General features: G+C 44.1%; 1 protein-coding gene across 1 annotated transcript; it reads left to right on the top strand.

The window, feature by feature from the left end:
• The first annotated feature begins 2,552 nt into the window (after positions 1-2,552).
• Positions 2,553-10,309, top strand: PTCHD3 (patched domain containing 3). Its single transcript, XM_048510494.1, has 4 exons — positions 2,553-3,311; positions 5,610-5,731; positions 7,343-7,488; positions 8,299-10,309. The coding sequence occupies exons 1-4, from the start codon at positions 2,553-2,555 to the stop codon at positions 9,909-9,911; spliced, it is 2,640 nt and encodes an 879-aa protein (XP_048366451.1). The 3' UTR covers positions 9,912-10,309.
• Positions 10,310-13,091: the final 2,782 nt, after the last annotated feature.

The raw sequence follows: 13,091 nt of genomic DNA, 5'->3' as shown, positions 1-13,091 counted from the left end.
GACTAGGATCTAGAAGACCCCGGTTAAAATCCCAACTCTGCCATGATATCTGGTCCAGTCATAGAATCTCAGCCAAAAGTATTTTACAGGGCTGTTGTGAGAAAAAAATGGAGGACAGCAGAATGATCTAACCTGTTCTGGAAAAGACAGGATATAAATGAAGTCAATAAATACAATTTACTTTTATCTATAGGTTTAGCTACAGACTTATAGCTGTAGGGAGCGTACTGCCCCCATACACCTCTAGGGCAATAGGCCTTTATTTTCTTGGTCACCAAGTCACAGCTGACTTATGGTGATCCCATTAGTTTTTCGCCTGCTTCTGCAAACCTGTTTTCATTCTGGTTCTTCAAAACTGAGGGTGGGGAGTGTTCTTAAGTTAAGGTTGATGGTGATCAGATCTGACTAACAGCCCAATTTAGACCTCTCCGGTGGATGGAGCTGGAACTACTGCAGCACCACCGTCTCCAAAGAGTTTGTCTGCAGCACAAGTAGACACCCCCACCCCGAAAGGAAAGCTGGCTAAAATGGCTAAAATGGACGTATGCCACAAGAAACAGGGCATACATTCGAGGATGGCTCTGTGGGTAGGTGGAAGCTGGGAGGGGAGCAGAAGCCAACTATGGTCAGCTCCACCCCCTGGAACACCCCCAAACTGCCCCTGGTCATGCTGGGGCATCTTTCTGCACCAGCCAAGCTGGGGAACGGCAGTGGCTTGCGTGGTCCCTGCGTATCTTTTCCCTTTGCCAGTGCATTTGTTCCTTGTGCCAGTGGGGTGGGCACCCTCATTGGCGCAGGGGTGTGCCAACTCCTAAGGTAAGTTTCCCCCTGCCCTGCATTAGGCAGTTAAGGTCCTTCCTAAATTTTAACACATTTCTGAATTTTCACTCTTCCTCCGGTCTTTGCTAAATTAACCATGTTTTGTAAACACTTAAGATTGAAAATGCGAAAGAAAACACTTCAAACCGTCCTGAACAATATTCATTTTTATTGCTGAGTGTTTGGTGCCATCGTGTGGTCAATTTAATTTTAGACATCAGCCAGAGCTGGTTGTGCACCAATTGCTAAACTGAGGCCCCTTCCACGCATGCAGAATAATGGTTGTGATGTGGTTGTGATCTAAGGAGATGACCTGTGATATGATCTGAAAATATGGCTTTGATGAGGGTGTATGGCTGTGATCTGTCATTTATTGGTGAATTTTGAGGGGTAGATCCAATGCTTACCTTTCCCCAAACTGGGTAATATGCTAACTTGTGTCCTTCCTTTGTATGCCAGTTGTTGTACAACACAATCTCCAGACAGACTTATCCTATTCTAAGTCCACTGATTACTCCATTTTTAAGTCCATTGATTCTAAGTCCACTGATGATATTGATTTAAATCTGACCAGGATTGCATTATTAATGTAACTGCAATTTTAACATAGTACTTCTGAAATCCTTACCATTTTGCTTACCCTGTCAAATCAGTTTTTTTCTTAATTAAATGCCAGTTAGAAACCAACAGCATTTGAATAGGCCTACTCAAATGCTGGCAACCAAGTGTATTCAGCACTTCCAAACCCCCCAGGAGAAAACAACTAGTTTTCCCCAAGCATGCATGGATTTCCTGTTTTGTTCCTTGGCCATCCACACTTTCCCAAGTACTGAAATCAAATTTAAAAACAAACAAACCGGAAACACTTTTTATGGATTAATCAAGAGAAAGCACCCGCACCTTCCCAATACATAAAACAGCCATGTTCAAATGGGACTACCTGGCCCATTTCAAACAAACTGGTGGTTTCTGGTTATGAGAAGCTGATCTTCATAATAAATATAAAATGATAAGAGAAAAGAAAAGAACGGTAGATGTTAAGTTTAGAATATTATACAGGATAGAATATTATATATACTTTGAGGTAGAGTAATAGACTTACTATTATTTTCAGTTTGATTGCATTAATCAATACAGATGTTTTAAGTTTATTGTTTGTATATATTTTAATTAAATAAAGAATTTTTTAAAAAAATGATCTTATCAGCATTTGAAATAAGTACTTTATAGCAAAAGAAATATTTTCAGTCTAACGATTGCCTTTGGAGGATATTTAGTTAAGAAATAAACTGATTTGACAGACAGAGAAGGCAAAATGGTAAGGATTTCAGAAGTAGTGTGTTCAAATTGCTGTTACATTAATAATCCAAACCCGGTTAGAGTTAATTCACCAATGGATTTAAGAATGGAGTGATTCTGTATGGGATTGTGGACGCAAGTTCAAACGTCACCCAGTGTGGGAAAAAGAAAACAGTGGATCTACACAGATCCTCATGGATCTGCCTCCGACGCAGTTCGCTGGTCGAGAAGGGGTTCAAATTTACCCGCCATCCACGCTCGAACTGCGCCACAATGGCATCGCCTAGCAGCGCCATTCAAAGACTCTGGCGCGCCCGTCCCTTCCAACGTGCAAAGAACACTTGCAGGAGGGCAGGCCTGGCGCGGCGCTCCTTCCAGCTGGTTGCCCTCCAAACCCGGCTCGGAAAGCGGGGTGGGGGGACCCCAAAGGCACGATGCCGGACCTGTGCCACACGGACTGCGTGGAGCGGCCCCTGACCCGCTCGCTGCGGCGCCTGGGGGGCTTGGTGGGCGCCCACCCGTGGCCCTTCCTGCTGCTGCCCGTGGCGCTCTCGGCCGCGCTGGGCGCCGGCTTCCGGCAGCTGCCCCGCCGCCAGTCCAACGACATCGAGACGCAGTTCACGCCCCGCAGGGGCCCCGCCAAGGCCGAGCGCCGGGAGGCGGTGGAGCACTTCTCGACGCGGGACTCGGAGCGCTTCTCGGCGCAGAGGCAGACCACCGAGGGCACCTTCGCCTCCTTCGTGGCCGTGGCCCACGAGCGCAGCGCCACCATCCTCACCCCCGCCGCCTTCGCCGAGCTGCTGGCGCTGGACGCGGCCGTGCGGGGGCTCAACGCCAGCGGGCGCGCCTACGCCCAGGTCTGCGCGCGATGGGACGGCGCCTGCAAGAGCCCCAACCCACTGCTGACTGCCGTCGGGGACGACCCGGCGCGCATCGAGGCGCTGCTGCCCAACCTGACCTTCCCGCTCTGGCGAGGGCAGGTCATCCTGGGCTTCTTCTTGGGGGACGTCTCCGTGGGGCCAGCGGGGGCCGACGAAAGGAGCCGCCCCGTCCGGGCCGCTAAAGCGCTGCGCCTCTTCTACCATCTGCAGGAGGAGGACCCCGCGCAGCGAGCAGCCAGCTTGCAGTGGCTGAAGGCTTTCCTGCGGCGCATCGGCGGCGTGCTGACCGAGCTCAACCTGGCTTCTGTGCAGGTAACGGCACCAGAGCCTTATTCCTTTCTGGTACCCATCTGCAGCCAGTTTTCTGCATAGAATCATAGAGTTGGAAGAGACCCCAAGGGCCATCAAGTCCAACCCTCCTACAATGCAGGAACCACAATCAAAACACTCCTGGCAGAGGGCCATCCAGCCTCTCTTTGAAAACCTCCAAAGGAGACTCCACCACACTCCAGTGTAGTGCATGCCACTGTCAAACAGCCCTTACTGTCAGGAATATTTAAGTGGAATCTCTTTTCCTTCACCTTGAACCCATTACTCCTGGTCCTAGTCTCTAGAGCAGCAGAAAACGACCTTGCTCCTTCACCAACATGACATCCCTTCAAATATCTAAACATGGCTATCATGTCACCTCTTAACCTTCTCTTCACCAAACCAAACATACCCAGTTCCCTAAGTCTTTCCTTGCAGAGGATGGATTCCAGACCTTTTACCATTTTAATTGCCCTCCTCTGCGTTGTTAGGAATAAGTGTCAATTTTAGCTGAGGTAAAATTATAACATATGCATTTTTTATAATTTTGTTTTCTATTCTGTTGTAGATTCCTTTTTAATGTTAATCAACTGTGGCTCCTTTTAATTGTTATAGTGGATTATACTTTTGATGCCCATGTATGTATGTATGTATGTATGTATGTATGTATGTATGTATGTATGTATGTATGTATGTATGTATGTATGTATGTATGTATGTATGTATGTATGGTAGTACTCATCTGCCTGCGCCACTGTGGATCCCTGCAGAGAAAGGAGAGGGATAAATGAGGTTAAATAAATAGGGTATGTTAGATGGGGAACAAGAAGATCCATGTGTAGCCATAAAGCTTCTTGGTGATCTTGAACTATGAAGTCTCCCTCCATCCTTTTCAACTTTACCAACCCCACATGCTTGTTGCGGCAGAGGAGACAACCTTGTGCGTCACCCCAAGCGTCTAGTCCCTACCCCAAGGGTAGGTTGGGGGGACTGCTGTTCTGCCCCTTGACCTTTAGCCTGTCAGGATCTCCAAAGTTCCATCTTGTCCTCATGTTTTTCAACATCTGTGTAAAGCTGCTGAAATCTCTGTCATTTGGGCTGAGTTGCCACTGATAAGTAGATGACACTCAGCTATGTCGCATGCTACCATCAGATCCATGGTAAGCCGTGGGAACAGTGAGCAAGTATCTGGAGGCAGTTTTGGAGTGGATGAGGGCTAACAAGCTGAAATTTAATATTGATAAAACTAGGTGCTACTGGGGGGTGGGGAGAGGATGTGACCTAGGAAATGGGTTATCCCCTGTTTTTGGGGCTCTTGGCGTGCTCCTAGACCTGGTACTCTCTGTTGAATAAACAGGTGGACAGTTGTGTTTCACTAGCTTCAACTGGTGAGCTAGCTGTGACACTTAGTGGGCCGAAAAGACCTTGCCACTGCAGTGCATGCCCTGGTAACATCTAGTTTAAGTTTTTAGAGTGTTCTCTACGTGGGGCTGCCCTTGGACACTGTCTGGAAACGACAGTTGGCATAGAATGCTGCTGCCGCCGCCAGAGTATTGATTGTACTGGGCCATAGGGATCATATTGGTTGATTGAGCAAGTGGTAGCATTTCTGGGTTGAGATGCAGTACAGGCTGTTTTTTAGGGAAATGGTCTCAGGCTGTGGTAAGCCTCTTTAGGGGGAAAAAGATGGAAACCCATTCGTGTCTTTTGTGCCCAGAGAAGGCACTGTCAGTTGAGGAAATAATTTTTCTTTTCTAGTGTTTGCAGCTTTGATTTATCTGTTGCACAAGATGCATACATACATACATACATACATACATACATACATACATACATACATACATACATACATACATACATACATACATACATACATAAGCCTTTATTGGCATAAATCAGGAACAATTGCATGGATACATGATAGATAAAAGGCCCCACGGGGAGCACAACAAATACGTTCTACTGGGAACTCTCAACTATCTCCGCAATGAAATTGGCGATCTCTTCACAAAGACCAGGGTCCGAGTTGTTTAACAATAGAGATAACCTAATCAGATCAGGCAGCCCAGATTGAAAGAAAAAGTGTAGGTTGGTATATTTAGATCTGATGTTATCAAATCTGGTGCAGTGCAAGAGTTGGTGAGTCAGGGTTTCAACCACATTAAGTTTGCAACTGCATAACCTTGCGGATTTATCTAAACAAGATGCTTTTGCGAACTGAATCAGATGTCTGACATTTCATTACATGTGAAGTGAAATAATATTTAACAAGGGACCTCCCCTTTTTTCTCATCCTTGCAGGTGGCTTATTTTTCCTCAATATCCAAACAGGAAGAATTAGAAAAAAATTCTGAGCAAGTGATCCCTTTGTTTATTGTCACGTATATTTTAACAGCATGCTTTTCGGTCTTATCATGTTTAAGGTAACATTTTCCCCTTCATTTCTTGGGTGGGGGAGGAGTGAGGAAGCACTGTTGGGTCATTGTCCAGTCATCGATTCTCGGTTAAATTCATTCCCAAAAAAGAAAGTCCACAAATGTCAGTATTATTATAATTAGAATCAGCATTATGTGCAGTGCACATTTAATTGCATCCAAAAGGTGTAGAAACTGGCAAATAGTATTCATCTATTTGTAGAGAAAATATTGGGGCCTTCCAATGAATTAGAAATTCATTTAATTGCTTGGTCATTTTTAAAATTTTATTTGCTTGTTTTTCTCACGGCGCTTCAAGGCAAATTGTAAAATATAGAACAGCACAATCATTCAGTGTAAGACATCCAGTAAACTGCAACAGACCTACAAAATTGGAAAACAGTAAAATAAAAATCTGCATAAAACACTACCTACTATACACAATGCAAAAACTGGATTCCAGAAGATAAAGCAATATCTTTGCTGATAATAAAGTTCATTGTCTTGGTCTTTCAATTAGTCAATGAACCAGGGGCATGTGTTCTGATAGAAATTCACAGGTATGTGTTACACGCATGTCTAATAAATTTGTACCTGATGCATCCGTTGAAAGGCACAGTGCTTCTCCCATCACTGTGGTATGATTTAACTAAAATGTGATGTCCCGGGAAAAAAAATTTGGAGGAAAAATAAGAAATTTGGGAGTGAATTTAAAAGACTCCTATGAAATGTTTTTCTTTTGGAATGAGTCAAATGCTTTTTAAAACGGGGCTGTATTCCAAATGTAAAGCATGGAAAAAATGTAAAACAGCCTGTATTATTAATCTAATTGTCATTAACTAATGATAATTTCTACATATACTGTATAGATTACAGAATATGTTCACTATTGAAAGTGAATACTTTCATAATACATAATAAGCTATAATGTGTTTGATGATAAATTATTAAAGTTCAGTGTTATCATGAAGTTTTAACTTGATGGATGTATACGGGTTATCATGAGAGAGCCTGCTGACACTTCCTCAAATGAGGAGGAGCGGGAGGGAGCCTCAGGCTGGTACCAGAGGAGCAGTTACTACCGGTAGCAGAAGCTGTTACACTGTGCCCTCAGCTCTCCAGCTCCAGAATTTCAGCTGTGCCTGAAATCCAACCGTCAACCTCACATTCAGGGTTGTTGGAGCCTTTGGAACAAAGGAGGAGGCATTTACAAATACAAATCCTTTAATGGCATATATGAGGAGGAGGCATTTATAAAGAGAACTCCAGGAAGAAGGAGTAGGAGTAGTTTATTTACGGTTAATCAAAAAACCCACCCCTGTTTGTTGTTGTTGTTGTTGTTGTTGTCGTCGTCGTCGTCCCCCCCCCCCCAAAAGTACCCTTCCCTCCAGGGCTTTGAAGCTTTTAGAAATTTACACCTCTGATTTCATCTCTCCCTTCCTCCACCAAGAACTCCCTGCGATAATATTGTCATGATGGGAACTATTTCTAATTCTTGTGGCTTTACAAATTGCCTCTTAAATACAACAGCTGCTCTATTTTTCTTTAAGGAAGCAGTGACTCTGTAGGTGCACCATGGAACATTGAATCCAATCAGATGGTTTTTATTATGTTTTGCAGGCTCGACTGTGTACGTACAAAAGTGTGTGTTGCAGCGTTTGGAGTGTTGTCATCAGGCTTAGCTGTTATCAGTGGTTTTGGGTTATTGCTCTTTTGCGGGGTGCCTTTTGTTATCACAGCGGCAAGTGGACCATTTCTTACACTTGGTAAGTGAGAGATGGTATCCATTTCCATAAGTAGTACTGAGGCTTTGGATAGATGAAGGTGGAGAGAATTTGTAAATGCACACATACAAAATCATACCCTTAAGAAGCAAGGTAAAAATCTAAGATTTTCCTTCAGAACGTCATTCTTCCTCCAAACATTTCTCATAAATCTTATCTGCATTTTTATTTCTTCCTCTTGCCCTTCTTATCAGTAGCCACAGAGAACACTTAGTCCCCTTCCGCACATGCAGAATAATGCACTTTCAATGCACTTTGCAGCTGGATTTTACTGTGCAAATAGCAAAATCAACTTGCAAACAATCCACTTGCAACGTTATTCTGCAACTCTGTTCTGGATTGCAATGTTAATTTTCTATGGATATCTTTTTTGAACCTTGATTCTAATTTTAGTCAGTCAATAGCCCTTTTAGTCTTCTATAATTTCATTTTCACCCAGTTGCCCCTCTGCCCTACCCCTGTCAAATGGGATCCTTTCTTGTTGCCCCGGTGCTCCCAGCCCAAAATGTCACTTCATATACATCAGGATGCTCTAGGGATCATTTTTGCTTCAGTAGACATAAGCTAGTTTGAAAGTACACCCCAACTCACTGTGGAATATGGATGTAATTTCCACCACACTTCCTCTCAAAACACACAGTAACAGATGCCAGATCTGGTTGAGATATCTATCTGCACTTTAAAGTAGGACGGGGGAAAAAGTGCTTTCATGCACCCGTCTTGTAGATGGGGGTCATGTGAATTTGGAACTGTTCTAGGCGTGCAAAAGTAATATCCCTTTTCTTTCTCCAGGGGTTGGTGTTGATGACATGTTCATCATGGTGTCCTGCTGGCAACAGACAAAAGTCAAGCACAGAGTTGAGGATCGGATGGCTAGCACCTATGCAGAGGCGGCTGTGTCCATTACCATCACAACCCTTACTGACGTTTTAGCCTTCTACATTGGCATTGCGACATCCTTTTCATCCATTCGGTCCTTTTGTCTTTACACAGGAACGGCTTTCATCTTCTGCTACATATACAATTTGACGTTCTTGGGGGCAGTCCTTGCTCTGAACGGTAGAAGAGAGGAAAGCAACAGACATTGGCTGACTTGTATGAAAGTGACAGATGAAGCTCAGCATAACTTTGTATACAACATGTGTTGTGTGGGAGGACTTTATGATAAAGCCACTGGAAGAGAGTTTGAGCATCCCATGAATGGATTTTTTAAAAAGCATTTTGGTCCTTTTCTTATGCATAGCTGGTCGAAAGTGGCTGTAGTTGCCCTGTATTTTGCATACATATGTAGTAGTATTTATGGGTGCACTCAAGTTAATGAAGGTATAGATCTTCGAAATCTGGTCAGCGACCATTCCTACGTTGTTCGGTATTACAATTTTGAAGAACAGTATTTTAAAGAGTATGGTCCTAGAGTTATGGCCATTGTTACTAGAAGCATACCGTACTGGGATGCAAGTGTTCGTGCAAATCTTGAGCACTGCATGGAGATGCTAGAAAACGCAACCTTTGTGGACAAGAAATTATCAGAGTCGTGGCTAAGAATGTATGAAGTGGCTGCCAACAGAATGTCTCTAAATATAGATGACCGAAGTTCTTTCATTGGTAATTTATCTATCGTGTTCAGACAAAATCCGCGGTCTCGATGGGATATCAATTTTACTGATCTGGAGATATCAGCATCCCGTTTTTTCATACAGACCGTCAATATTACTACTTCAGTGGATGAGCGGAATCTTTTAAGTCAACTGAGAACTCTTGCAGCAGACTGTGACTTACCGCTAACTGTTTACCATCCTGCTTTTATATTCTATGATCATTTAATTTTAATAGCACAGAACACCGCTCAAAACATTTTGATTGCTACTGGAGCCATGTTAATTATTTCCTTGCTGCTGATTCCCAATCCTTTGTGCTCGTTGTGGGTCACGTTTGCTATTGCCTCTGTTATTATTGGCGTGACTGGCTTCATGGCCTATTGGAATGTCAACCTTGACTCCATATCCATGATCAACCTTATCATGTGCATAGGATTTTCAGTGGACTGTTCCGCTCATGTTTCTTATGCCTTCGTGAGCAGCAAGAAAACCAGCCTGAATGACAAAGCCGTGGATGCTCTATACCGCCTTGGTTACCCCATGGTGCAGGGAGCTATTTCCACCATTGTGGGAGTATTGGCGCTTTCCATGACGGACACCTACATTTTCAGAGCATTTTTTAAGATTATATTTCTAGTTATTTTGCTTGGAGCAGCTCACGGTCTCCTTTTTATCCCTGTGTTTTTAACCTTTTTCGGCTTTTGTGGGAGACTGTCAAACATGCAGCGACGAGTTGACTGCCAGTTCAATGAAAACTCAGCCAGCACTGACAGCAGTGTTGTGCAGCTGCCTGTTATAAACACCTAGGCTTTACTATGTATCAAGCCAACCGGAAGGATTATGTTACCTGATGTACCTTAGGTTGCAGTCCTATACATGCTTACCTTAGGGGGTAAGCGCCAGTGGACACAGTATGATTGACTTGCGCTGTGAACATGCGTTGGATTGCATTGCTAGCCAGCTGAATTTATTCTACAATGTAGGAAGGTGCTTTCATGTATAGTATTTATAATAAACTGTTTAAGATCTGTTAGAAAGCTGCATATGGCAACAGTGACCATCAGCTACTCATAGCAAGTTCCTTACGTTACTAGCCGGACAAAGTCTTCTCATACTGTATCTCCCTTGGCTTACCTATATTCAGTTGGAACCAGCTGCTTTAAGGTGGAATGGGAACTTAGTAGTGACTTTATATGATCAAATAAATTATCCTGGATTTTTTTTTACAATTAAGACATTCCCTGCTTATTATTCAAGGAGCCATCCTAAGCCCTCCCTCTGACAGGATTGTCAAATGGCTGCAGAAAACAAAGGGTCCTGTCCCTTTAACATATACTTAATGGGATGTTATTTCCCTGGAGTTACTTGCATCCATGCCATGAAAAGCTTCAGCTGCCCATTTCCACAGGTTAAGCCTCCAATAAGATGCACTGGAGAAAACAGATGCTCTGGCACTATGCCTGACATGGAGGCCATGTAGAAATGGACAGTGTCAGGGAGAAGCAGAGCTCAGTTGGTACCCTAAGTCTTCCAACTATTGGCACTACCAGTTTCATGTTGATACTGATGATAACCTTAAGAGAGCCAGCATGGTGGAGTGGTTAAGAGCAGGCGCACTCTAATCTGGAGAACCGAGTTTGATTCCCCGCTCTGCCACTTGAGCTGTGGAGGCTTATCTGGTGAACTAGATTAGCTTGTGCATTCCAGCACATGCCAGCTGGGTGACCTTGGGCTAGTCATGGTTCTTTGGAGCTCTCTCAGCTCCACCTACCTCACAGGGTGTTTGTTGTAGGGAGAGGAAGGGAAAGGAGTTTGTAAGCTCTTTTGAGTCTCCTTACAGGAAAGGGGGGGGATATAAATCCAACTCTTCTTCTAATGGAAGTCTGACTGTTCCCAGTGAGCACAGGAAGAATAAAAACTAAATGCTGCACCAGGTTTCTGTCATGCACCATGAGGGTTGCCAGCTGCTTCTTGCTCTTCCCCCTTTCTCCCTCCTTCCCTTTCTTTCACTTTTCTCATCCCCTCTTCTCTCTCTCACCTCCTCTCTTTTCCCCCTCTTCTCTCTTTTCTGCCCTCCTTTTTCTCGTTTCCTCTCTCTTCCCCTCTTTTCACTCTCTTTTCCTCCTTTTCTCTCTCTTCCCCACTTTCTCTCTGGATGGAGGATATAGTACTGAGTCATGGTGTGTGAGAACAAGATCTTGGGATACAGGTGGACAGTAAGTTGTGAGCAGTCAGTGTGATTCAGCGTCAAAAAAGGCGAATGTGATGTCGGGATGTATTAATAAGGACATAACATCCAGATTGCAAGAGGTTGGGTGGGAGCAGTTTGAGAGCTTGCCCCAGGCACCATACAGACTTTAAAAGTTACATTCAATCAGAATTAAAGCTGTATGTGAAAATTATTTTATTGGGATACACATAAAATGTAAGGACGACATATACTTCCCCTATGCAGTTTGTTTACATTTAAGGGGAAAATGGAGTTTACCACTCTGTGTCATGGGTCTCTGAAAGCTTCCCCATTCCTTTCATAACAAGTTGGTGGAAAGGTTAGGATTCTTGTGGCAGTTCTAGACAACAGTCAGCTATGTCAGGTGAGACATATTCCCTGCTCATCTTCGCTCTCAAGGTTTTTTTTATTTTTGCACTAGTACTCCTGTGGTAATGTTATGTCTGTCATAACAGCTGTTATGTCTGTCAGTCATCAGTGTTGGGGACATTCTTGCTGGTGCAAAGTTCCATCAAGTTACATCCGACTTAGGATGACCCCACTGAGTTTTCAAAGCAAAAGACAAACAGGTGGCTTGCCATTGCCTGCCTCTTTGTAGCAACCCTGGATTTCCTTGGTGGTCTCCTATCCAAGCAGGTCTGACCCTGCTCAGTTTCCGAGATCTGACAAGATTGGTCTAGCCTAGGCCATCCAGGTCAGAGTACAGATATTCTGAATTGCACCCATAACTGTATCAACAGCAGAAGATAATTCATCTGTTAGGTGCGGTCCTCTGTGTTCAGGATCCAGAAGGACTGCTGCACTATGAACTGGATGAGAGCAGAACTTATATCTTAGCAACCATTTGTTTTACTTTTTTATAGAGAGGGAGGCAAAGAAAGCAAAAGAAGCTCAATTCAGTTTTCTTTCAGTTCGACAAGTATCTCAGAAATATTTAGGTTTGATATGTCCTTCAGGTTTCATAACAGCCACCGGAACTGGTAGTAGCAAACTGAATGCTCCTTTAACTTGAATTTACATTGTCAATAATCTGCTTCTGAATGTATAAAGAAACAATCAGGGATGCTGCCTTATCTTTTGAAGCATACCACATTTCGCTTTGCACAGCAAACTTTCTAAATGCTTTGTAGCTGGCCCCTATCTAAGCTGGAAGCAAAAGCACACCATCCTTCCCCAGCTTCCATGTCTGTCATTTCTTCAGTCTGTTCAGCAACACTGGGCGATCCTTGGAAGCCTCTATAATCGCCTTGTAGTTTGCCAGTATTGCCATGGAGATATTCACAGGTCAATTCAGCTATGATCCTACCTCACTCTGAAGGCAAACAATACTTTACTTTTAACAGAACCAGAGGCGTAGCTGGGCCAAACTGCGCCTGGTGCGCATTCCACATTTTCCGCCCCCCCCCCCCCCCCCCCCCCTCACCAGTTCGGCCACAAGCGCTCACCGTTCCCCTTCCTGATACTTAATTTTGTTCCTTTTTCAGAACTTTTTCAGGCTTCAAAAGGCTTTGTTCTCAGTAAAAAAAAGGCCTGATGGAAACTATACTTCCCAGGAGACCTTGTGAGCCCCAAGGTCTCCTGGGAACTGTAGTTCCTCAGGCTGTTTTTACTGAGAACAAGGCCTTTTGAAGCCTGAAAAAGTTCTGAAAAAAGGAACTAAGGTAAGTATGGGAAGGGGGGTGGGGGGCGCCACCAGGAGGCGGGGCCTGGAGGCAATTTTTGCCCCCGGCATGCGCCCGGTGCACGACGCACCCCAC

This window comes from Sphaerodactylus townsendi, linkage group LG11 (genome assembly GCF_021028975.2).
Source record: "Sphaerodactylus townsendi isolate TG3544 linkage group LG11, MPM_Stown_v2.3, whole genome shotgun sequence".
In the NCBI taxonomy this organism is placed as follows: domain Eukaryota; kingdom Metazoa; phylum Chordata; class Lepidosauria; order Squamata; family Sphaerodactylidae; genus Sphaerodactylus; species Sphaerodactylus townsendi.
The sequence above is the reverse complement of the archived record's forward strand: the minus strand, read 5'-3'. Positions and strand labels throughout refer to the sequence as shown.

Coding starts and splice junctions, on each gene's coding strand:
- PTCHD3 (XM_048510494.1), top strand. CDS start 2,553: ATGCCGGACCTGTGCCACACGGACTGCGTGGAGCGGCCCCTGACCCGC. Junction 5,732..7,342: donor TCGGTCTTATCATGTTTAAG/GTAACATTTTCC, acceptor TATGTTTTGCAG/GCTCGACTGTGTACGTACAA. Junction 7,489..8,298: donor TGGACCATTTCTTACACTTG/GTAAGTGAGAGA, acceptor TTCTTTCTCCAG/GGGTTGGTGTTGATGACATG.